Genomic DNA, 26,684 nt, shown 5'->3' with positions numbered 1-26,684 from the left:
ATTATGGTAATTATATCACTACATTTGAACAAAGTGTGCTGCTGAATTGGTTAAGTGAGTGTGCAAACTGAATTTAGCTCATCTTTGATGAGAGACTGTGAATGTCATATGAAGTAGGTCACATTTGTTCACAAGTATACTGCTGCAAGAGAGTGAACTTCAGTTTTACAGGCCTAATCAGGATGAGGGCACAAATGTAGCTCACTAAAGTCCTATGGAATGCCTTCACCGCCACATATACATACATACTGCCCTAGCAGGTGTTCTGTAATAAATCACTAAATTTAGCTTAGTTCCATGTTACCTTGTTATAAATGTGTTGCCTTGGCTTAAAACACTGGCTTTCAGTGTATTTAACTTTCTAACAGACTAATAGAGCCAGCAGGATTATTCCCAAAATGTAGTTAGTGGTCCCATTAAGCCTTAGGACAGGGGTAGGCAACCCTTTTGAGCCGGGGGCCGGGTTGCTGTCCCTCAGACAACTGGGGGGCCGAAGCCAAAAAATAAATAATTAAATAATTTTTAAAAAATTAAATAAATAAATAAACCAGGACAAATGTAGGACAAAATTTTCAAATGGAGGGCACTTTTTAAATAAAAAATGGAGGACATGCGAAAAAATTTGCTGATTTTTTAAAAAATGTTAAGATAAATGCATGTTTCTGAGGCTTCTATAGACAATTGCCCCACCATGCCCCTCGTGTGAGACGCCAAAGGCCCCGGTGGCAATTGGCGGCAGGACCGGGCTGGGGCCGGTCCCAAGGCCTTGCGGGGCCGCATTCGGCCCGCGGGCCGCAGGTTGCCTACCCCTGCCTTAGGAAGTAACAATGAATTGATTGTTGCATATTATCAGTGTCCTGATTATTTCCTCTCAGTCTAGCAAAAGTAAATATGTAAACAGTAAGCAAGCAAACATCTCAAAAGTAGCAGTTAATAACAACAGACAAGAAGTCCTTGTTTAAAGTCCTGTTGTGATATGGGATTATCATTTCCAGATTAAAATATTGAGTATTATCTAACTGAAAATGTCCCATACTTGTCCTCTTTGATTTGCTCACACAAAGTGTGGCTATGTTTATGCACTTGCTTGTTTTACAATTTCTAGCTTTTCCTGATTCATGCTCCTAACATTTGATGTCCCTACTAACACATTCTGCAGGTTTCGTTTACTTCTGCACATATCAGCAGTTGGATGTCTTCTCGGTTTGAGTCCAGTCGTGTTATTAGGGATATTCCAAAATGAAACAAGAGATAGTCTCGTGGAACATGAGACTCGCAGATCAGAAGGCACTCAACCAACTTCAGTGGAAGAGCAGAGAAAAAGTACTTAGAGTCTCATGTTCTGGCACTGGCTCTTGTTTCATTTTGGATGGTCTCATCATAGGGGTTTTCAAGTTTTGTACTCATACCTAAGTGCAAAATTGTATATATTACAGGAGATGAACGAGGCATCTAGCCTATAATGTAGTTTTCTGAGGAGTTATTATTTCACCTGGTGTTTGTCTCGTTCTTGTTATTAGTTATATTTCTTCCTCAGCACTGAGTAAAATAAACTAAATTGATAAAGGGTGAAACCACATGGTTTCTCAGGCTGCCGCCACAGCGCAAAATTAATGTAATTTGACACTGCTTTAACTGTCAAGACTCCTTCCTATGGAATCCTGGGATTTGTAGTTTGTTGTGGCACCAGAGCTCTCTGACAGAGATTGCTAAATATCTCACAAAACAAACTGTGTTCATTCTGCAGTGTAGATGCAACCTCAGAAACAGCACTGTTTTACATTTCTATTCTCATCAGAGGAAAAGGGAAAAAATCCAGGGTTCAGTAATTACAACAAAATTGAAACGAACATGTTTGATTAAGATAACTGCTGCATCAAGCTCTGCAGAACAGGAAGAACCCTCCTTGAACTGCAGTTTCAGAGCCCAATCTATGGATATGTCCAAACCTGTCTTCCTCTGCTGCTGTGATCCCCTCTAGTTCATACACATTAACTGAAAATTGATCTTTATTCCAATTTTTGCTTGCATCAAGAACAGGAAAATATTTATGGAAACTATGCTACAAATTTTTCAAATGTCATGCAATAAGTGATATATCCTCCTCAGATAACTGAATCCAAGTTTTGGGAAGAAATAACTACACACCTAAAGGCAACTATACAGTTGTAAGCGAGTGCAGCCAAAATCTTCTGATGAAAAACTGTATATGGGATGCTTAACTCCCTTCCCCTTATATTAAATATGTGTTTTTTCTCTAGTGTTGCAGAAAAGTCACTTTTTTTCTTTAATAAGGGCCTTTGTTTATATTTGTTTTTCAATTTAAAGAACATCCATAATAATAGAAAATGTCACTACTGTAACCAGTGACTTTAAGAATGGTAAATCTCTTTACAGATTAGTCAACAGAAAGTTATCTTGATAAACAACAAAAAACATGTTTATTTTAAGCAGTTTCCTGCCCATTAGAAACACAGTACTTATGTCAGCATGTAAATGTTAGTCAGCTTGTGCACAAAGGATTCTGTTTCTTCAGAAACACCAACACCCCCCCTTTCCCCTCATGGTCAACTAATATTAGCCTTTTACACTAAACTGAATGAAGCAGGTGTTTCACCATCATTTCATGTGATGCTTCCCAGCCTCAAGTTTCACTTTCTATCTTGGCCTTTCTCTCTCTCTGCACTTTCCTGTTCCTGGAAACTAGCAATCAAGAGGAAGAGACATAAATAGGGGCAGCTACTGTCACCAAGATTCCTTCCATCTATGTTAGCATATTGTGATTAGGGTTGCCATAAGTGAGGACCTCCAAACCGGGACAAATGTAGGACAAATGTAGGACAACATTTTCAAATGTAGGACACATTTTTATAAAAATGGAGGACGCGCAAAAAATTGAGTTTTTTAAAAAATGTTAATATAAATGCATGTTTTTAGGCATGATCAAAATGGAGGACATTTTGGCATTATTCTTAGACAGATGGCAGAAATGTATTTGCCCTCGGGTTCAACTGTACTTCTCAGAAGTGTGTACTTGGGCAAGGGACTGTGGTTTTTCTTCACTGCGCATGAGTTTGTAAAAATCACAGCAAGTTACATTGGCCGTGCCTCAGAGGCTTGTTGATATCAATATCACCACCATCATCATCATCATCATCATCACCACTATAATTGGCCAAGAAAGGCAGACTTGTTAGCATTCAAAGCGCCATAAATACACAGAAAATGCACTTGCATATATTTAATAATAAAAAATAATGAAAAAATAAATAAAAAACAAGGCAGGGGTGTATATATTTAATAATAAAAATTAATGTAATAAAATAAAAAACAAGCAATAATAAAAATTAATAAAATAAAACAAAAACAAGCAATAATAAAAATTAATGAAATAAAACAAAAACAAGCAATAATAAAAATTAATGAAATAAAACAAAAAAGCAATAATAAAAATTAATGAAATAAAACAAAAAAAGCAATAATAAAAATTAATGAAATAAAATAAAAACAAGCAATAATAAAAATTAATGAAATAAAATAAAAACAAGCAATAATAAAAATTAATGAAATAAAATAAAAACAAGCAATAATAAAAATTAATGAAGTAAAATAAAACAAGCAATAATAAAAAAATGAAATAAAATAAAAACAAGCAATATTAAAAATTAATGAAATAAAATAAAAACAAGCAATAATAAAAATTAATAAAATAAAATAAAAACAAGCAATAATAAAAATTAATGAAATAAAACAAAAACAAGCAATAATAAAATTAATGATATAAAATAAAAACAAGCCTTCATGCACCCTTCCTCCAGCTCCTTCCTCCTCCTCCTCCTCTCCCCCCTCCTCCTCTTTCTGATGACTGGCAGGCGCGTGCGCGGAAAGAAGTGGGGCAGGCACGCGCACGCAGGGAGGAAAGTGGGGCAGGCGTGCGCGCGCATGCAGAGGAAAGCAGGGCAGGCGCGTGCATGCGCGCGGAGGGAAAGGGGCAGGCGCGTGCGCTGCCACTGGCCCCTGCTGAGGCCTGGGCAGCGCGCAAGCCCTCCCAGTGGGGGCGCGGTGGCGGCGGCGCTTCTGCCGCCAAGGAAGAGGAGCAAGGCGGAGCTGGAGGAGGAGGTGGGTTGGCGCCGCAGCAGCCGCGTTAGCGGCAGCGGCAATGGCTGGAGCGGGCCCCCAAACCAGGAACAAGGCACGGGTGGGGGCCCAAACCGGACCGGGACCGGGAGGGGCCCCCCGAAACCGTGATTGGCACGGGGGCCGCCGGGTTATGGCAACCCTAATTGTGATTGATATAATTCCTTAGTTTCTGTCATTGCACTAAACCAGACTTACACAACTTGGCAGTAGGTCGGGGCCAAAATTAAAATAGGCTAAACTTCTTTGGGCCGCAGATAGGGTTTAATTTATTATTAACTGCGGACCCCAGTGCAACAAGACATATTCCATTGCTGAACAAATCAAACACTCAGTCATCCACTGCCTTAGATCCTTCTAGCCTTTTCAATCACAGATCAATATCACTGTACTCATTCCAACCTATTAACTTGAGATAACTAGCCCCAACTAATCTAACAGTCAGCAAGTCTTCAGACCAGCTTTTTGCACCAAGTGAGCCAGCCCTCTCACAACACAACCACCCCAACACAATTAATCAAAAGTAAGTCTAATTTAAGTCCTGCTAATTTACTCCCAACTCAAGTAAGCGCAAAAGGAATCACAGTCTCAGCCTGTAGCAGCAAAGGCAAAATGACTTGTGACTCTTCCAAATACTGAATGAAAATTTACTGTGCCATGAGCTTCCCCTCAGCACCCCTGGGCAAAAGGACTTTTCTTTCATTAGGTACTAGCTTGGGCTGCCCTGCCTTGAACTCCCTCCCCTTCCACCCAACCCATTCTAGCAAGCCCCTCCTGTATTGGCATGACCTGTGAGTTGTCACACACCATCAGTTCCACATTCCCATATAAGAATGTTCAGTGAATGCATCCTTAATTCATCAGTGTATATACTTAATACATCTATAACTTTATGGTTCAGAAAGCATCTAGGGTTAGCCACGATGGCCATATAGCAAATCCAATAACATCCAAACAATGATAACTTCAATTGCTTATGAAGATGCAAAATAATTTCACAGAAAGTGTCTATTAGTGTATATTTATTTGAAAAATAGGGTAGTGTTTGCAAGAATGAACTGAAAACATCAGGTTTGTGAACTGGCGTAGAAGTGGAAGGGTTCATAGACTCATAGAATCTTAAGACTTGGAAAGCACCACTGTCTGGGATGCAAGAACAGAGAAAGCACTCCTGAAGTATACCCATCCAATCTCTGTTAAAATACCTTGATAGAAAGAGAGTCCACTACCCACCTAGGAAATCTATTTAACTATCAAACGGCTCTTTGGTACACTAAAAAGTGGGGGGAACTTTGGGGATCCCCACCAGCACTGCCAGCATCTCCTTGAAACTTTGGGGAATCTATAGCTCAAAAGGAGGACTGCAAGAGGAGGATAACTTTGGCAATCTTTTCACCTATGTATACCAGTAGTAACTGCAGAGAATATAGTTTCGGTGAATAGAAGGGTTTTATTTAAAAATATGCAAGGGTGCACACAAACTTATGAACACCAAAAAAACCTTAAGACTCATATAAGGCTATTGGACAGAAAGGTGTGGAAAGTTGGCTAGAGAGGAACTGGAAGTTGAAGAGGAAAATAATTACGAATCTTGAAGACACGTCCATGGAAAACAGAGGGTGGCTCAGACAGTGTCTGAGGGTTACACAGAGCATGAAACAGAGCCCCTATCTGTGAACAAAGTAGCTATGGATGGGGTGTATATTTATAACCCATTTCATACCCTTCAGGGTGTTTGGTGTTACCAAATGTTGTGATAAAGACTTTGATGGTTTGCCATTGGAATTGACAAAACAGATCCAAAACGGCTGATGGCTTTAGCTCCAGTGACAAAATATGGATTAGCTTTGAGACAATCCCTGATGGTCAGACAGGAAGGGTGACTAGGACCACATCAGGAGTTGAGGTAAAGGGCATGGTCTCTGATTGCTTTGCAATGGGACTGCCTTTCTCTCCACTGCAAGAGGAAATGTAAATAGCTGGGCAGAATGAAGTGATCATCAAACCCATAAGGCATTTAGTTTAGTACTATCTAGGTCTCTGTGTGTCCTCAGGTCAGCATGACACCTTACAGATGTAACTTCCTATTGTCCACATGTCATCATGACCTCTCAAAACATGCCCAGTGCTAGATATTAATAATGAAATCCCATATTCACCAAGAGGGGTGTAGGAGATGCTAACTTTCTTTTTAATTTTTATCCAAATACTCTCAATCTGTCTTTCATGCTTTATGTTACACATCTGTGTCCTTCAACAGGAAGGAGGGATGAAATAGCATCCTGTGCCTCAAGGCCCATTAGTTTCCTCTACAGAGCTCTAGGGTCCCTTTCAGTGTGCTGAAGGCTATGTCTTGCCACATCATTTGTACAACATGAATCAGAAGGAAGGAATAACTGTTAGTGGGCTGTGTATTGTCAGGAGTTCCATTAACATAACCGCTAGGAAACAGCATATTTCATGGGACAACATATCAGGCCCACACAGCACTGCTTCTGTTCCTTGCAACAAGGAATTGCCTATTACCACCACATATCTCTTTTGCCTCTGGGAATTGACATTAGCTCTTCCATCCACAGAATGCTCGAAGGTCATCTCCATGACTTCAGAGGTGTGAGGTGCTTGTCCGTGTTCCTCATAATCACCAACTAAGAAGAGAGCTTGGTATTGGTTGTGTAACTCCTGGAAGCATGATTTTGGATAGTTTTGCTTCTCTAATTCCTCCAAGTACCTTCTTTTTGTGTTTCAGAACTGTCACCCTCCTTGGAGGCATGTTCCATTTCTTGCCCTTCCCAAAGAGGCTGCTCCAATCTTAATAAAAAAACAACCCAACCAACCACCACCCTCCTTGTAATGTTGAAGCATAGATATGTGGGTCTCAAGCTGCTCCAACAGGGCAATCAATTTGCACTTGCTGCAGGTACAGCACAGATCCTCTGACATGAAAACATGGCATAGATGTTGCAGGTTACTGCAACAACTGCAGAGCCATCCATGTTCATCATCCTATATATGCAGTGGCACAGCTGTCCAGACTTCCCCCTCAAAATATCCCAAGAAATGCCCATAAAATGTCTGCTTTTCTCCTCCTGTTCATTGAGCTCCAAAGACTGCTGCTACATATAGCTCGTGACTGCTAGCTCTGCCTTCAACAAAGTCAGTGGTTCAGCAAAAGCTCTGCCCCTTAGACCATGTGCTCAAGGAGAGCACATAGTCAAAACAAATGAAAGCAACTGCAAAAATCTTCAAACAGCTCAGGCAAACAACCAAAGCTCAGTCCCAAAACATAAACTCATATTTTTCCTTTGTCCTCAGCTTATTGTTGGCTCTGGTTGAGCTTGAAAACCAAACGCATTGTAAAAGAAATGGTTGAGCCATTTTGGTCCTTGAAACTTCATATAGTGTACAACCAGAAACAATGGCTCAGAGAAAGAGTATTTTTGGTGGCTGCTCCCAAGCAGAATACACTTCCGGGGGAGACCGGACTTGCCCATGCTTTGTTATTTTTCTGCAGGTTGACAAAAGATTTTTATCCAAGTAGGCTTTTGGCAAATGATTGACATGTAATGAAAGTACTTTTTAAAAGAGCACTGTATGTTTTCTCTCTTGTTAGCTGTGCTTTTAATCTGGCTGTTTTAATATAACTGGTTTGATTGTATTTTAATATAAAATTTTATTATTGGTTTAATTGTGTTTTATTATTATGTATTAGGTGCAATTGTTTTTGAACATGTTGCTAACTGCCTTGAGTTTCAGACCTAGGAAAAAGGCAAGATATAAATTAAATAAACAAAATGCAGGATATATACCACTCAGATACTTAGTATGCTGTCTTACTTCCACCATTTAATTTTTTAACATCTTGTACTGGCTCCCTTCTTTTTCCAAATTAGTATTCCTGTAACAATCTCACTAGAGTGCAAAGTACTCAAGAAATAAATTATAGGTAATGCAAATATATCATAACTGGATGGTCTGCTTTCCTATAGCAATTGTCTTCAGTTTTCCCACTGTCTCGAAACATCATATTTGCGTTACTTGCCTTTTCATCCCCTAATCTCATAACAGTTCTCATCCTTCACACTATTTAGTTCCCAGCTTCTGTGCAACTTTTAAATACATACTACAATATGCCAAAAAGTTCAGGCAAAAAGTTCAGGGCACCTACAAACTAATGGAGTTCAGGTATTATATTATCTATTACATTATTCAAGTTCCCAGAGTGTCGGTTCAAGGGCAAGGAATGATAATTGGAGAAAGGCATTAAAAACTCGTCATCACTGGATGATCCCTGATGTTGGCAATATGCTTTCACTGCCATCATTAAACAAGATATCACTGGCACTGCACAGTTCCTCTTCGATACTCTTCTCTGCAGGCAACAAACAGGAAAAAGAAAGTATACATTCTGTTAAAATGACTATACGTGTCTTGTGTTGAGGCTCACCTGTATTAAACAATTAAGACACATGGGAATGATAGGGCAAAAGATAACACCTAGGCCCCCCAAAGCTGAATCCCCTTCCAAGATCAACTTTCCCCCTCAACAACACAGAACATGCAGAGAAAAGGGAGAAAAACAGTCTAGCTTCTGTCAGTGGTCAGAAAGGTACTGTGATGTTGCATACCTTCCCTCCCAGGAGGAACACTGTAATGAAGAAGACAATCATCCTGGCCATATCAGCTGGACAGAGTTCAAGGAGATGAAGGGAACTTGACTATCTTCCTCTTTCTGGCAAGCTCCATTACCCTGGGGCAGCATATATGGTTGGAATATTATTCTGGCCTCTGCCATTGGCCACCAGATATTTGCAGTATTTTGATGCCCAAGAGCCAATGAATTGTGCCATTTTTATTCCAGCAAGAATACAAGCAGTGGAGGATCAGTGTGATCCCAAGTGGATAGAAATGTCTGCTCACCACTTCATTCTGGCATTTAACCTTCTCCCTCCATTACCCTTCCTTTGTGTGTCTTAGTTGTTCCATTCGTAAGCCTCAGATCTGGGCCAATCTCCCAGATTTTCATTCACACCTAGCAGCTCCATCCATCATTGTACTGCATATTAAACTGACATGAGCCACTTTGTGAAACCATTTTCATGTGAAAAGTGGGGGGAAATTGAAAGGCAAAAACTGAACACATGCCATAAATTGCAGTGAATGACCTTATTCCTGAAAAGTTAATCATGTTTCTCCAAGAATTTGGAGATTTCTTCAGAATCATTCTAGCCTTACTCACCTGCATCCTTGAGGCTGGGAAAATTATAGAAACCTTCCAGATCAGCAGCCAGCAAGACCTGGAGAACATGAGACTGTGGACAGGAAGGATATGAAAGAATTGGACAGACACATTCCAACCTATAGTCCAATCCCCCTTCCCCCATCATTTAGAGAAGTTTTCCAATATTTAAAAGGCCTAAATAAGAAGTCAAAGGACCCTGGACGGATGCAAATGGTCACGATCAAAGGGCCATATCCTTTGCAGGTGTAAGCTCTCAGATTCAGTTCCTTCTGTCTCTGGTTAAAATATTATTGGACTGCAAGCCTAAGAAAGATTCCCTTGACAGCTTAAGGAGCCCACTACAAACAGAGTAGATAGCATGGTAATGGACTGACTCAGTATCTCTTGATATATTCCAACTTGTATGGACGGGTTGTATTCTAGAAGATTAGGTAGTTCATGTTTTTACAAACTGTAGTGTTTCCATATGCTGAGTTTGTTTGAGGCTTCCTTGTTCTGTGTCAAATCACTTGTCCATCTAACCTGGTGCTCTTTATTTTGACTGCAGCAGCTTCATGATATTATCCAGGTCTCCTACTTGAGTCCTTTTATTTTTATTCTAACAAGAGACATCAAGGATCAAACCTAAGACCTGCAGAACAATGTCCTCTGCCACTGAGGACTGGCCCTACTTTCCTAAATGATAGCTGTATCTCAAGCCAACCTGGGTTTTTTGTTGCTGTTGTTGTTTTTAGTGTACAATTGCCCAAATGTGATGTATATGTTTGTGCACACATACACATATGTGAATACATACCTGCAAGCCAACAAAGGCCAGGGAGAGTCTCCTGCGCTGGAACTCATGGAGCAGCTCAGACAAGCCCAATACAACAGTGTAGTCAATGCTGCTGACATGGGTGCAGTCCAAGATAACACTGCGCAGTCGAGGCTCTGAAGGGGGACAACAAGAAGGCTGTTTGAGAAAGAGTGAACTCGAAGCAGTTGTTCCTGTCAATGGAATTCAGGCTGACTATGGCCTAACCGTTGGTTTCACACCTAATGTACTTGCATTTGGTCCTTCTACAGCCTATTGATGAGGTTGAAAGGGACCAGCTGGAAGTTGTTGTATTAAAAACAGGGCACATCTAAGTCTGGTAGTTCTCTTTCTTCCTCGTCTGAGGATTAGAATTATACGAGGGCCTTCCCATCACCACCAATATCACGAACCTGATCCCACCATTGGTAAATCTGGAATATTATAGCCCCAGGAACTTCTTGAGGAGCTGGCGGGCCCACACTGTATACTTTTCTACCTAGCTATATTGGTATTCTGCCAGTCGGACTGAAGGAGTTTTTCCTCATTTGGTACAGGCTGCCTCCACCTATGTCTCATGGGGCTTTAATCAAGTGACATACAGGAATGTATGGGGCTTGTTTCCTGCTTTTATGTCAATATTTAGGGTCTCAAGGTACAGTTCTACAGAACTACTACTCTCCTACATTAAGAGTGATCAAAGCTTTTACTTCTGCATAATCCTCACAGCAAGTATCACACCAAAGGTGCTGCTTTACCTGATAGGGCCTGTTTCTGTACAGTATCCCGGAGAAACTCAATTGCAGGGAAATAGAGGCCACTGGCAGGCTGTATGAATAATGCCTCATGTTCTAAGACCTACAGAATAGGTTGGAAGACAGTTTTATGAGGGAATCCAAGAGGAAATTGGTTATTAACAACAAATTAATTAACAAATCAAAATTAATTTCAAACCTCTGCTACTCTGAAAGCAAAAAAAAAAAAAAAAAAAAAAAAGGCAAAAGACTTCCAATTATCACGCTGAAAGACTGTGCAATGATTGTTCTCTATTGGGTAAATCCCAGTCATGTTGAAAATATATGTATTTGTTATGTTTAATGTATTTATATTTGTGTTTCTGAAACCAACCAGGGTGAGCTACCAACTACTCAATTTTTTAAAAAATCTGCTTAAAATAACAGTAAAACATTTAAACCATGACAATTTAGAAAGCCACATTAAAATTCATCTTGCCACATGTTAATGGAAGAAGAATGGGAACAAGTTGCAAGTCTAAAATGGGGGGGGGGGGGGATTTTAGGGTTTGAAAGCAACACAAAAAGCCAAAGTGTCTTCAAAAACTATTTATTGCAAACCTTAATAAATGAACACTTTGGCCTGTTACAGACTGCCAAAATAAAGCTGCTTCGGGTCTCTTTGGAGGTATGCTGTTTAAATGATGCATGCATCCGAAGAATCCAGGAGCTGCACCAAAGCTGCACTCCAGTCCTTAGGAATGGAGTGTGGCTTTGGCGCGACCTCTGGACTCCTAGGACCCATGCATCATTTAAATAGCATACCTCCAAAGTGATCCGAAGCAGCTTTATTTTGGCAGTCTGTAACAGGCCTTACTGAGCAGGTAGTCCTTCAAATAACCATCCAGGTCCTAGGTTGCTTAATACTGTAAAGGTTAAAATTGCTACCATGATTTGAAGTTGGCTGGAAGACAACTGGGCAGTACATGGGGTGATATGATCATGACACCATGCACTTTTTACTACTCTAAATGCTACACTTCACACTAATTGGAGCATCTGGACATTTTTATGGTGCTCACATGTAAAGCATGTGGCAATAGTCTAATTCTGATGTAATCAAGGCATAAATAACTGTCTCCAGATCAGGCAGATTCAGAACAGTTTCAGCTGAAACAGTAAATACTCCTTGTTTATATTTCTCGTACTTGTGGATCAGGAGGACTCCTAAGCTATGAACTGATCTTCCAGAGACAGGACAACCCCTCCCAGATTATATTCCAATAAAACCTGGGTAGTTCTCATAGCCTATGAAAATTACATTTTGGGTCTGTAACTCTCAGAGCCATCATATTGGTTTGAGAATTCTGGAAGTTGTAGTTTAAAAAGTAACTTTTCAAAGCCCTGCACACTGCTTCTCCACCTTTCTGTCTTTCAGCCCTAGACTGCTTTACCACAATATCATCTGACAGTCAGAGCTCCCTGTGATAAATGGGGGTCCCTCCATTTATCAGGACCTTTTTCCCTATGGGAGGGGGACTCTAAGATATGAGGCGTGATAACATCACTTGTAGTGTGAGGGCAACCAGCCAATCAGATGGCAGTTAGAAAAGAACATTCAAGATGGTTGCTGGAGAGAGACCATTGTGGCAATTGAGTCAGAAGCTGAAAAAGAAGCAAGGTATCAGCTTTTAGCCCTTTTCCTTAGTCAGGGATGCAGTTTTACCTATGTTTGGCTGAAATGATTATCATTTTGCAACGTATCTTTCACGTTTGTGCTGGAGAACCTGTTGCCCTCCACGTCTTGCTCTTTAATGTTCTTTACTTCATAATAAACCTTCTTCTTCAGTACTCTGACTCTTCCTTCATTCCTTTTAACAGCCTTAGCTGTTAACAGCCTTGATTGCAGGTTATCAGTAGAAGGCCCCAGCAATTCCCCAATACATTGCTGGAGTGTAACAGGTTAAATCCTTGGCTGGTGGCAGCAAGTTGTTTTAGTGATCAAGGGGTCCCATCCAGCTCAGCAGGAGTGGAGTGGGACCACAGAGAACCTTTGCATGTTGGTATTAGGTTCCTCTGATTCTGTCTTACTCCCTGGGATGGAATTTAAGACAGGGTAGGAAGCAGAGAAAACCATCACACTCGCCTTCATTTCTTTTAACTTTTTGCATCCTCCATGAATTTGGACATGACAGAAAGAATGATGATACATATAAAAGTATCACTCCCTGCAGTCTGAATTTTCTAAACCAACCATTACTTTTTCAGATCTAAAAGGATCATATATGAGCAGTAGTAGGTGGGGGCAAAACTAAATTTTTCTATAATCTATACCTTGTGGTTGCCCATCCAAGTGTATAGTGTGGCATGGGTTTGCCTTCCTTTCCCTTGTCAACAATGTGCATCCTCATTCAGTAGATTTTTAAAATATTTTATTAAGTAAAAAAAAAAAAAAAACACACATACAAAAACACATACAACACAATACAAAACAATATACCACCATACAACACAATACAGCCCATACAGCATACCACCTAATACTGCATAGTACTTACCTGTCTTTCCACACATCATTATCTCCACCTCTTTTTTCCTTTCCCTATACCTATATCTGTTAGCTGCACATACTCTCTACTGCTAATTTCATTTAGTCTTTTTAATATAACCACACACTTCTTAATATAAGCACTCATTCATTCATCCATCCTTCCTTTAATCTATTGACCTCTCCTCTCTAACTCCCTCCTGTCCTACCTTTATCCTTCCATTTACCATTCCATATTTCTACCCATCACATATTCCCCCCACACTTTTTCATACCTTGCTTACACTTTCTCATACTATTTTACACCTACATCAACCTTCTACAATTAACTCATCAATTCTGGCTTTCTATCTGCTAACAACTACCCTTTATTCACTTTTTAATTGACTTTCTTTTTCAAACTCAAGAATAATTTTTTGTATAATTCAATCAACTATTAAATGTTCATTTTACTGATACCTACAAAATATATTTAAACATTTTTCCTTATTTAACTTTATCATATATTAATTCATACATCTCATTCAGTGGATTTAAAACAAACCTTTATCTGTGGCCTGGCAAGGGGATAGAGCAGGAGAATGCCAGATACCAGCACTCCTGCTATAATGCCATACTGCACCTCCCAGAAGCACAGCAAGAATGTCACACACAGTGGCACTAGGTCCAGCCCTGAGAGATAGAATGAATACACAGAACTCAAATCACTGGCTTGTTTGTACTTGCAGTAAGATGGCTGCCACACAACACAAGGAAAGAAACAACCATGAAAGAGAAACAGCACCTTCCTACTTAAAAAGATTTCACTAAGAGCTTATATCTCATAATTAACACAAAGGCAACTAGGACCGAAAATCACAAAAGTTAAACATGTTGTTTTGGGTTGTGTGAGGGTTTTTTAAATTAATTTTTCTACACTGAAATGAAAACAAAACAAAATATCATAGCAGTGTTCTAATTGTGAATAGCTGGGCAAGTTTCCTCGAGCAAAGTAGTTCAAGAGTGGGGAAATGTTTGGTTCTCCTGATGTTGTTGAACTGCAATTGCAATCAGCCCCCACTATTGGCTGTACTGACTAGAGCTAATAAGAACTACAATCCAACATCAAGAAAGCCACACCTACCCTAGTCTTGTAATAATAAATCATGATTTTTGGAACAGTGCTCAGATTGTGAAGTCGAAGGCTTTCATGGGCAGCATCCAAAGTTTTTCATGGGTTTTCCAGGCTATGAGGCCATGTTCTAGAAGAGTTTATTCCTGATGTTTTGCCAGCAACTGTGGCTGGCATCTTCAGAGAATGCTGGCATAGAAGAGAGTAGGGTATATATACTGATGCTTGAGAAAAGGTGATTTGCTTGTTAATCTGTGCATTGTTCTGTTGTTGAATTGCAAGGCATACAGGGAGTCAATTTACTTAATGATCCATTGTCTGCTGGGAATCCTGCTTACCCTGGGTAGTTTTCATTTGCATTTGCTGGATCTTGATTTTGGTGTTTTTCAGGACTGGTAGCCAAACTTTGTTTACTTTAAGGGTTTCTTCTTTCCTGTTGAAATTGTCCAGGTGTTTATGGATTTCAATGGCTTCCCTGTGCATTCTGACCTGATAGTTGTTGGCATGGTCCAGAATTTCAGTGTTTTTGAACAGCATTTTATGCCCAGGATGATTTATAACATGTTTTGCTACTGCTGATTTTTCTGGCTGACTCAATCTGCAGTGTCTCTTGTGTGCCTTGATTCGTGTTTGAACACTGAGTTTGGTAGTCCCTAGGTAGACTTGTCTGCAGCTGCACAGTATGTGGTAAACTCCTGCGGCCGTGAGAGGGTCTCTCCTGTCCTTCACTGAGTGCAGCATTTGCTGGATTTTCTTAGTTGGTTTGTAGATCGTCTGGAGGTTATTTTTCTCTATTCTATCTGTGACTCCTTTGATGTATGGTAAACATACCTGCCCTTTGGGTGGTTGTTTGTCTTCACTCCTATGGATTTTTCTGGGTCTGGTAGCCCTTCTGATGTCTGAGCTGGAGTAACTATTAGCCTGTAGAACCCAATCTAGGTGCTTCAATTCATCTTCCAGAAAGTGGGGTTCACGGATCATTTTTTCCTGGTCTACCAGTATTTTTATTGTGCTTCTTTTTTATCCTGGGTGACGATTGGAGTTCTTGTGTAGGTATCTGTCCGTGTGTGTAGGTTTTCTGTATGCTGTGTGGCCCAACCGCTGGTTCAGTTTGGGGATAACTAGGACATCCAAGAATGGCAATGTGCTCAGATTTTTACCAACAAGAAGTTACTTTTAGTAAATTTCTAATTTGTCCAGTAGGCAGTCAGTGTTCTTTTATTTTCTAACTTCCCATAGCCATAGAGGGTACTTTTTAAGGGAGGCCTTCTTCCTTCCTTGCAGCCATCGCGCATGACGCCACTCAATCTCCTGTTGAAGTTCCAGATGGAGCTTATCCAGGCAGGCACTTCAGCATGGAACGCTTTTCATTTCTGTTCTCCATTCCTCACATAGGGAAGCATGAGAATGAACAAAATGGTCTCTGGTGCTATTTGCAGGCATTTGCTGAATCCTGTGGTTGGGCCTCAGCTGGTATCTGCAAACAGTGACAAAGCATAGGGCCAGCTTTGTGTGTTATTCTCCATCCAATCCATTGTTGGAGAAAACAATGGGCATTCTTCTCCCACATTGTCTACAGTGAGTGAGGGTGAACTGGGAGCCTGCATCTTTTGGCTTCTGACCTTTCTTGGGCTGGAGGTCACACCCTCCTTTTTAAGGCTATCACAGAGAGATCTTTAAACCATGAAGTAATGAATACAATATTTCACTGTTAACCAATAGAAATGTGGTGTGGATGAGGAAATCCTCACAACAGTTTTCTTTAATAAAATTGACTATGAAGTCTGTTCATGAAATAGCTCTGAGCTCTTGAAAAAACTGAACAACAATTTAAACTCCTCAGCTTTGTGGAATTCTGAAATTGATGCTGATCTTTTTCTGTACTAACGAGGGAAGTTCTGCAGAAGACTTCTCACTTTTGAATTTTATAATGTGGGAAGAATGGAATGATCTAAAAACATTAAGTCAGCAGTAGAAAAAAACTACAGGGAAAACAGAAGGCTCACTTTTCTGTTCTTCAGCAACACTACCACCATGTCGTTCTATCAAGACAGACTTAACCACATACTACAAATCCCTCTCCCCCACCCCAGCCTTTCAGCTTAGGAAGGAATGGGAAGGTTCATGCTCATACTTTTGACCTGCCATAATGTGTGGAAGATCTTGGCATCAAACATGGGAGCCACAGCACAGATGATGACAGCAGCCAGCGCTGCCTTGGGAATGTAGTAGAAGAGAGAAGTAAGGTAGGCAAGAGACAGTAACACCAGAGCTCCTGTGGAGAAAGAGAGGGCAAAGTGAATAAAACACCACAAGACTAATACCAGCAATACCAGTGGAGTAAATAGAAGATATTGTTGAGTGCATTCAAATTCTAGTGGAGGTCTGCAAGAAGGGTACAAGAGATAGTAGTCTAAGAACCTCGCTGCCTTCTATATTCAGTGTCAATTGCTTGCTGAAGCTTTGACTAAATTTATACTCCATGAAGACTGGACATTAACAAAAAATTATTACTCTTGGAAAAAACTTAAGAAAAAACTTAAAGCCAATAAAGTAAAATGCAGGTCCATGCAAAAATATGCATGACTTTTCAAGAGGCAAAAACTAATAATTCTGGGAGATGTCAAGAAAATCACCATCTCTCAATCCAGTTGATCTCAAAATACAGGCTAATAATTATTTTAATTCTACATTAAATCTCAGAAATGGAAGTATAATATTGTTCTAAAAAAAACCTCAACTGTAACATAAATTTCTTTGAACCAAATGGCAGTGACAGACTATCCAAAACATGGTAGAATTATTGAACTATTTAAATAGTTAACTATTGAACTATTACAGAACAATGACCAGAGAATGATTTTATTATGAACCTTTCTAGATTTTATGATTTTATTTTATTATTAATGTTTCTAGATCTAGAAACCTTCTAGATTTTGCAACTTATTTAAATGTTGTTTCAAATATATCAGTCAACTTATAACCAGCAACTGATTTTCATCTAATTCTAGGCTGTATTCTCTCAGAAATGAAATGTACTTTACAAACAAACAAGGATTTGTATAACTCGATCATGAAGTGTCCATGATCTACAGATTTTACACAATTCCTTTAATTCATCCATAGTAGAAGATTTTCTGTTCAAGGCCAACTTAAATTTCTGGATAGTTTGCTGTATAGTCTCTTCCCAAAAGTAGTTCACTTTTCATCTCCAAGAGAGTGACAAGAACAAAATTAATAATGCAGCGTCTTTCTATCAGTGTCCCTGTGATAGCTCAACAACCAGTCCTTAACAATTCCTCCAACTCAGCAAGTACAATTATACCTTTCTCGCACTTACCTGTGATCAATCCCCCTGCAGGGGTGCACACACCTGTCTGTGCATTCAGTGCTGTTCTGCAATATAAACAAGCGATGTCATTACAGGATTAAGAGGTAGCTCAACCTCCTTCTTAACAGGATTTAACTCTTAAATTTTAAGCAAAAGTGATTAGCCTAACGAGAATAACATACAATCATCCCTCCGGATTAGTGGGGATCTGTTCTGGAACTCCCCCCATATGAAATTTCGCAAATATTCAAGTCCCATTATCCCTAATGGAATTTGGGTATTTCCCTCCCTCCCTCTTCCCTCCAGGCTTCTTCCCACCAAGAAGGCTGGTACGGCGGAGAAATGGTTGCTCCGACTGCCTCAAGGTCAGTGCAGCCAAGGCAAGGCCAGTGCAGCTGCCTTAAGGTCAGTGCAGCTGAGGCAAGGGTACACTGACTGCTGCAAGGCTGCGCGGCTGAGGCAAGGTCAGCGCGGCCCTATGAAGGAAAGAAGGAGGTAAGTGAGGGAGAGAACAGTTGTCCCATTGGACAGCACAGGTTTGCTATCGTGAATGAGAGAAACCGCGAATGGCAAGACCATGAATCCGGAGGGATGACTGTATTTATATTACTTATCTGAAGTTACACATTTACAGGGGTTTACAAGATTGCATAATTTATCTGTTCTAAAACATGAGCATCTTTCTGCGGGGGCTCTGGCATGCTTTTTTGCTATCACCAAGAAGGCAGGCAGCAAACTTTAGAAATGGTCTCAACTGCCACCTTTTCTTTGCCCTCTGCAATAATTAACCCATATACATCCCACTTAAAAACCAACCGGCAGTTTGAATAAATAAAATAAATAAATAAACTATAAAAATAATCCAAAACTAGTCATTCAGTCCAAGTTCCATATTCACATGGGTGTGAACCTCTCAACTCCCATAAACCAGCACAGAAAAGCTTAAGAAAAAGCAAACACTTTCACATCTATGGTTATGTAAATCATAGGGTGATTACAGAAAATGTTAATTGGTAATGAATCCACAGGAGGTGATATTACAAACACACTTAGTGAAAACTACTATTTCCATACCACATCAGTCCTTTCTTTGGTCTCATGAATGTAACTTTTGATTATCCATAAAAGGATTAACTCACCGTCCAAAGCTCCCTGTGACAGGGTAGGATGAGACGAAGGATCCTAAAAGGTTGGTGAAACCTGTGGAAGAGATTAAGAAACACAGACATGAGTAGATTTCTAATTGTAGATTCCTCATTTCCTCCTTCAGCAAATGGCACCTGAATCAATCAACCACTCTATAATGACTTGTACTGTGTTAGGAAATCTAGATGTCATGGCTCTAAGTTAGCGGGTGGTGCATTTGGTGCGAACATTGGCAAGTGGGGGGGGGAGACTAAGAGCAACTTGACAATGGAATTAATGATGGGGTGCTGGACTCTCCCTCACTTGAATATTTTGAGCAGAAGCAAGATAGCCACTCTTCAAGGATGCTTTAGTTCTAGATTTCCTGCATTATGTAGGAAGCTGGGCAAGACTGCTTAAAAGAAACCATAAAAAGTGGGGTAAGCATAGGAGTATAATTTTACAAACATGTTTGTTCCCAAGGTTTGTTCCTTACATCTTTATATGATCAATTGTCCTTGGCAATCATTTTAAACACATGCTAATAAAGATTTGCGAGCAGTAACTTTTCACTCTCAGTCCCATCCACCAATGCATCTCGATATTCTTTAGACAGAAGATTCAACCCTAGCTGATGAACAACATTCCAACCTATGTAGGCAAAATTCTTACCCATAGCTAAGAGCTCCTGGTTAGGATCAATTTGGTAGTTATGCTGAGAAGCTAGAAGGAAAAATAAAATTCAGATACTGGTTAGATCAAGAAGCATTTTTTTTTATAAAATTCCCTGTAAGAGCTTCACAAAGCACAACAGACAGACAGATATGAAACAACAAATGATATGGAGTTGAAAGCAATCCTAGATCTATCTAGAAAAACTTGAACCATGTGTTTTGTGTCACAACCCTTCTTTCCAATGACAGCTTTCCTGCATCATTCATGAGTGGGCAAACAGTTTTGGGTTGTCTGAGTGGCAAGAATCTCTGATACCTGATTGTTCAACAACAGTAGTAACATATTGACTGCTCGAAATGAGGGAAGACTGAGGTAATGGTAGCAGATTTTTCCCTGGAGGAGGGTGTTCAAGCTGTTCAGTTCTGGCACTCAAATCAAATTTGGCTCAAAATTCTTTAGTTTCAAGTGTATATTTTTTGCAATCTGTTCTGGGTCCTGTCAGAATTCTAGTAAGAAAGAAAGCATATCCCAACACATAGTCTGCTCTACCCTTATCTGACTTAGACAAGTCATATTTTTAGTTTGGAAGGCACAGGCAATAAAACAGCTGTATCAATTCAGAGGAAGGAACTGGCAAAGCCACCTCTGAATATTCCTTGCCTAAGAAAAACTTATGAAATTAATGGGGTCACCATAAATTTACAGGTGATTTGAAGGCACAAACACACACAGATCATACAAAGAATTACTAAGAGGCTAAAGAGACTTTCTTTTTCAGTTTATAGCAGGGGAACATCTTTCAGATGTAGTTACACTACAGTATCTATCAAACCTATCCAGGAAGTCCAACATCTGGAGAGCCAAAAGTTGTTCAGTTATATTTCACCCACGTATAAACATATCTTCTAATGGTATCTTTATTTCTCTAGGAGATGCAAATAATTTGAATTTGAATTATCATAGTTCAGTTTAAGCATCACTACTGCCTCCTCTCCACAAGAAAAGTGTCTTCTTTCCCAGATCTCATCAACTGCCCTGTGCATATGGAAAAGACTTCCCCTGTTCTCAGTGCCCAGAGAAGTTGAGGATCCTACCGAATGCTTTTGCAATAGCCACTGTCTCTAGCAGTCCCATAAGAGGCACCACAGCCAGGCCAGCACCCATTGCCTGAAAAAAGGAAGAAGAGGTGTGTATTTCAGTACTTCTGTAATCTATAAACAGGACATACATCAATATCAATGGAGAAAATGTAAGAGACATAGGGAGCGAATACTCACGTCTCGGTATCTGACAAGCAGGTGCTGTCCATGCAGTAGCCTACCATTATTAACTCAAAGTGTTTGCAATGAACCAGTTCCTGAACCAGGAAGGCACAAAACTTCATACCAGATTACAGAAAATATTTAATTTGAAGTTGATTCAAAAATTCCTACCTGATGTATTTTTTTAAAATTAGATTTTAAAACTATGATTACAAAAAAAAAAGAACAAGGAAAAATGGGAGGGAATGGAAAGGGAGAGGGAAGTAGATGTGATTTCAACACCTTATGTTCACAGAGCTCCACCATTCCTAGACCCAGAAGCAGATGAAAGGCTCTTCCTCCATCCCAACTGCCACCAAACTGGTCTTCGAGGGAGATAAAAACTATATCTGCTGGACTTTATCCCTTTCCCCTGCCATTCCCTGTTCCTTGTGTCTTATTTAGACTGTAAGCCTAAGGGCAGGGAACTCCTAAATTAACAATTTATAAACTGCTCTGAGAGCTTCTGTGGCTGAGTAACAGGATATAAACACTCAAAAACAAACAAATAAATAAATATTTCCAAATATACATTTTCTTGAAGGTAGGGTGCATAAAATACATACTGCTGTGTAGCTAAAGCAGTACAATTTTTTGATCAATGAATGACAGTAAATGTTTATGTTTCCAACTTTGGAGTATGAATCTTTTAGCGACAGCAAAAGCATGAATGATCCAATCGTGATCAGATAGATTTCAAGTTGTAACGCTATAATTTTAAAGCGCATGTGCATCTATAAATGCTGAAGATTATTTCAATACAAAATTAATATGTTGTAAAATTTACAGCCAAAAAGGAATAACCACTGAATATACTCATATCATATTGTACTAATTCTAATGTACAGAACTGTAATGTACAGAGTTTTTCATTTCTTGTCCCACCAACAATATGCAACAGAACACGATAAGTGATAATGAGTATTCAGTTATCATCTGGGAATTTCAATCAAGATCTCTTTCAGCCAAAAATAATATGCAAGACAACATCATAATAGGTCTCAAACAGCATACGTCAGTTGCCTCCTCTGTCTTCCCTTGAAATCAGAATTTCAAGGCTTGGTAACACTAAGATGGCAGGTGCCCCAATGCTCAAATCTAGACAGCAATGGGCAGTATACTACACAATCACATTTCAACTATACAGAAGTATACACATGAAAAAGACTTCAGGCTTCATATGTTGTCCAAACTATGGAGAGGTACAGAAAGGGATAATTCCAAATCTCACCTAGGATCCTGCCTGCATGAGAGACTCAGAGTGCATCTTCTCTTTAGAAAGAAGCAATTTTAGGCCACTTTAATTACCATCGCTCCATCCTACAGAATCCTGGGATTTGTAGTTTTGTGAGGCACCACACTCTTTCACAGAGAAGGTTAAAGACCTTGTAAAGCTATAAATCCCAGGATTCCATAGGATGAAACTACAGCACTTAAAGTGATGTCAAACTGCCTTATTTCTATAGTGTAGATGCACCCCCAGAAACTGCAAAGTGATCCTCACTATATAAAGAAAAAATGGATTTACTTAAGAGAGGCATGACTGATTTAGCCACTTATTTATATATTTACTTATTTTTAAAAACCATTTATTTAATTACCTTTTAAGGCAGCCTTTCATGCCATATTTAAAGGATTGTGCCTAAATCTGGCTACTGATTTCCCTCCTAGTTGTAATCATAAAACCTGAACTGGCTGTAATTTTAATTGTACTAATTTTGATTGTTATGAATTGCCTTGTTTTTCCCCACTTCTTATGAAGTGAATACAGAATGGAACACTCACCTGCACCATCTCTTGAAAGGAAATTGTCCCATTGGGAGTGACTTTGGAGAACAGTGGTGGCTGGAATGGAGGCAGTCCCTGGGGTGTGGCTCCTGTGAGAGTGAATGGCTGGAATCCAGTCACTTGGAAGGAATAAGCCACAAGACCAGCAAACAAGACCACAAGAGCATTACGGGCTGCAAGAAAGAAAGCATTACAATAAAAGAACTGCCCAGACAGTCATGAATGGTAGCTATAATATACAGCTAAGGGAAAAAGCAGGACTGGCAAGCCTCTATTAGTTCATAATGACTATGAGTCTGATAAACTATTTGATGTGGTATCTTATCATAGAAAGAGGATTTTGCACTAGTCCAGTGGTTCCCAAACTTTAATCCTCCAGATGTTTTAGACTTCAATTCCCAGAATTAATGACTCTTGGCCAATCTAGCAGGGGCTTGTGGAAGTTGAAGTTCAAAACACCTGGAAGGCCCAATTTTGGGAACAGTTGCAGTAGACAGACCACCACTGGGTCTGACTGATGAAAGAGACAAGAGAAGACTTAAATTAGTTTATTTTATTTATTTTTAAATAAATTATAGTAAATTAGTTGCAGCTCCCATCTGTGACATTTTAAAAACACATTGAGAATAATTTTATATAAATTCTATTTCAGTTTGCAAAAACAGAAATAGGAACTAGGAATACCTCAACCTGCTTCAGAGAATCTCAACCTGCTCCACCCCCAGCTTCTATTTCTTATCTGTTTGATTTTCCTTGTCCAAGCCTCATTCTCTACTATTCATTTTTTATTTTATTTAGATTGTTCAGGCTCAGTCCTTTGCATTCCTTTTCTTCAGCCTATCTTCAGGACTAGTTCTCACTCTGCAGCCATTCTGCATTTAAGGTTTTCAACCCAGCTGAACTGACAATATTCTCTTTCCTCACAAGAGGAAATGCAACTACAATGGCTCCCTGAACTGAGCATCCTAACCTGCCACACTGTTTTATGCAAGCCACATTAGAGGCTTCACCACCAAAAGGATAACAACATATAGATATTCAACATACATTAACAGCCCACTGTTGAGAAAGCAAAATGCAAAAAGTTACCTTATAGAACAGGATAGACAAACCTGTTGTTGCTGTCCAGACTATAAGCTGACTGGCTCTGACATACAACCTTTCCATCTGGTGGATCCTAGGGATTCCCTTCTTCATTTGTTGCAATCCCACAAGGAATATCAGGCTGAAAACCCCAAGGATGGCATCCCAGATCCTGCACATTAGTCAGAACATTGGTATCTTGGTTCCAAGGGACCCCAAAGACCCCCATGAAACCTCCCCAGAAACACATTTTCCTTCTTAGCACAGTTCCTTTCTGTGGAGCCACTAGACCTGCATACAGGAGACATAACTGACACCTTAGCACCCACTTAACATACCTTACCTTAGCACCCACTTAGCATACCTCACAAATGTATAAAACTCTTCTAGCCCAGAGATCACCCAATTCCCGTGCCAGTAAGGGGCTGTACAGACCGCCCCTGAGGGGCAGCCTGCAGCCACATCTATCTGCGCCGGATTGGGGGTTATGGCAACCGCATACTGCAGCCCCAGTCGGCTCCTTTTTGTGCCCTGGAAAGGGTGCCATAGCCACCAATGCACAACTTTTCTGCGCTCATGTAGATGCAGCACCAGAGGGGTGCCATGACGCCACAAGCCATGTGGAGCAGTACACAGTATCACACCAGCCTGGGGCCGGAGTCAGGGCATGCATCATGTGGATACCATGCCCTGACTCCACCCCCAGGCTGGCCTTAATGGCCCATATGTCAAACCCCTTAGACTCTCAATTGGGTGGGAAGAGCCTGAAAACTTTAATCCAGATCCAACCATTGATTCCTGCAAGAAACATGTACACTACACCGCAAACATACATGATTGACTCAACTACTGTAAGAACTACAAGCCAAACTTTACAAAGCAAGGACAAGTGCCATGTTCTAGGCTATTTCTCTTCCCCAGAAGCCCATAACAGCTTTTTCTGGCATGGAGCAAGGAAGGCAAGCCAGTTAGGGCAATTTAGCTGGCTGGCAGGAGATGGGGCTTAGGAGGAAATGGAGGCTTCAGTCAGGTCCACATCTAGCCAATATAAACAGCTTTCCTCACTGCACCAACAGTCAATCAAGTTTGACAAAAATCAAGAACCAAGGCTGCTAAAAAATAAGCTACTTTAGTTTGGAACAATCCCAAAGCTGTTTTTTATTCTCTGCTTTATCTCATCAACTGTTTCCACTGTATCTTTGACATTTTCACAGAAAGAAGACCTTTTAAGGAGGAGCAAAATTAGATGTCAAACATTAAGAGACATCCTTTACCTTGTCTCACCAATTCTGCGGAAGGTGTAATACACTTGCAGGACAAACTGTCGTGGGATGTTCTGTAAGCCTAGGAGTGTCTATGAAAATAATTTTTAAAAACAACAGATCATCTCAAATCTAGCTGGTCAAACAATTCAAATGAACATACACACATGTGTAACATCTAAAGAATACATGTTATGATTCAAAGAAATCAAAGATCATCTGAAAAAAGAGATTCTTAACAACCTTACAGAAATTGTTACTGAAAGTTCGCCTCTTTCCCCCAAGTTTCCTGTTCCTAGCCATCAGGGACTAGCCAGGAAACCCACGTAAAGGGAAGACATAGTATTTATCCCCCGTTGGTTTCCCACAGTACTGTTTATTACTAAAACAAGAGCAGCCCATTCATCCCAATCAAAATATAACTAGTATTGTGGATCTTTAAATACACTTCCTAAATTTGCTTAGAATCATAGCTTTCAAGGGATGTGGTGGCTCAAGTGGTTAAGATGCTGACTCTGTTCACTGAAAAATCGGCAAGTTGCCAGTTCGAGGCTCAGGTGCCGCATGATAAGTTGAGCTCCCATCACTAGTCCCAGCTTCTGCCAACCTAGCTAGTCCTACTCTCCAGCCCTGGGAAAAAGACCTGATTGCTTTGCAAGGCTTGTGCATGTGTTTTGTGTGTGTGTGTAAGTGTCTCTCTTTGCCTCCCAGTCCCTTCCCCAGTGCAATATAATAAAATTGTTTTTTGGTGTTTATGTGTACAATATAATAACAGGAATAAGGAGTAATAAATATATTTTGTTACTCCTTATTCCTATTCCTGTAAAAATCTCTTACGTCTTTACTCCTTACTCCTACTCCCCAACCTTGCAAAAATCTATATATCCATATAGCCAATTAAATATCCAAAAGGTAAAATTCTAATCATGCTTACAATTCCCTCTTCAGCCCAGCACAGTATTTTTAATGCCTAGTAAGATAAACTTCCAATAAGAAAAATTGTTCTTCCTCTCTCCCTGTCATTTGCAAAAAGTAAAGAAAAATATTTGCTCATACAACAATATTTTAAATTGAGGAAGGCTTCTACCACTGCTGGCCTGAGCTGCTTCAAAGTCTTACAATTCAAGAACAAAAACTGTGACTTCTTTTTCAAAACATACTTAGAAGTGACATTCATCATAGATTGCTATCACTGGCTGCCCACCATGCAAGTAACAGCTGACTGTGGTCAACCACAAAGGAAATTATTAAGTTCACAGCAGACCTGACTGTACTGAAGTGATGACACTAATAAGGCAAGGTACTTGACAAACCACAAGTCTAAAGAGAACACCTACAGCAGTGGAAGAGGTAGAGGAAGCTGTCCAGTGTTTCAGATAACAATCTTTATTTGAGCTTTATAGGAAACATACTGTATATAGTCACAAATAAGTCTAGAAATTTTAGTTAAAAAAATGACTTAAAAAACCTGAGTCAATTTATCCACAGTTTAAGTTAAGTGCTTTACTTTAACTCTTATTAAAAAAGGGAACCATCCCTTGGTGAAAGGCAAGA

At 39.9% G+C, this 26,684-nt stretch overlaps 1 protein-coding gene across 3 annotated transcripts in view; it reads right to left on the bottom strand.

The window, feature by feature from the left end:
* Positions 1 to 7,834: 7,834 nt before the first annotated feature.
* SLC26A11 (solute carrier family 26 member 11) overlaps positions 7,835 to 26,684 on the bottom strand; it is a 27,649-nt gene continuing 8,799 nt past the window's right edge. For 2 of the 3 annotated variants that reach the window (XM_089539189.1, XM_089539194.1), the window contains exons 5-17: positions 25,143 to 25,222; positions 23,898 to 24,040; positions 22,783 to 22,958; positions 20,791 to 20,863; positions 19,694 to 19,744; positions 19,036 to 19,096; positions 17,906 to 17,961; positions 16,700 to 16,840; positions 13,999 to 14,126; positions 10,931 to 11,030; positions 10,176 to 10,309; positions 9,377 to 9,449; positions 7,835 to 8,509 (exon numbers count right to left, since the gene is read on the bottom strand). In XM_089539189.1, coding sequence (XP_089395315.1) covers positions 8,415 to 8,509; positions 9,377 to 9,449; positions 10,176 to 10,309; positions 10,931 to 11,030; positions 13,999 to 14,126; positions 16,700 to 16,840; positions 17,906 to 17,961; positions 19,036 to 19,096; positions 19,694 to 19,744; positions 20,791 to 20,863; positions 22,783 to 22,958; positions 23,898 to 24,040; positions 25,143 to 25,222 — 1,311 coding nt within the window. In that variant the 3' untranslated portion in view covers positions 7,835 to 8,414. The remainder of the gene's footprint in view (positions 8,510 to 9,376; positions 9,450 to 10,175; positions 10,310 to 10,930; positions 11,031 to 13,998; positions 14,127 to 16,699; positions 16,841 to 17,905; positions 17,962 to 19,035; positions 19,097 to 19,693; positions 19,745 to 20,790; positions 20,864 to 22,782; positions 22,959 to 23,897; positions 24,041 to 25,142; positions 25,223 to 26,684) is intronic. The other variant, XM_089539203.1, reaches the window with a different exon arrangement.

This window comes from Sceloporus occidentalis, unplaced genomic scaffold (genome assembly GCF_023333645.1).
Source record: "Sceloporus occidentalis isolate IW3139 unplaced genomic scaffold, rSceOcc1.0.p SCAF_1, whole genome shotgun sequence".
In the NCBI taxonomy this organism is placed as follows: Eukaryota; Metazoa; Chordata; class Lepidosauria; order Squamata; family Phrynosomatidae; genus Sceloporus; species Sceloporus occidentalis.
Note: the sequence above shows the minus strand (reverse complement) of the source record. Positions and strands in the feature narration are given on the sequence as shown.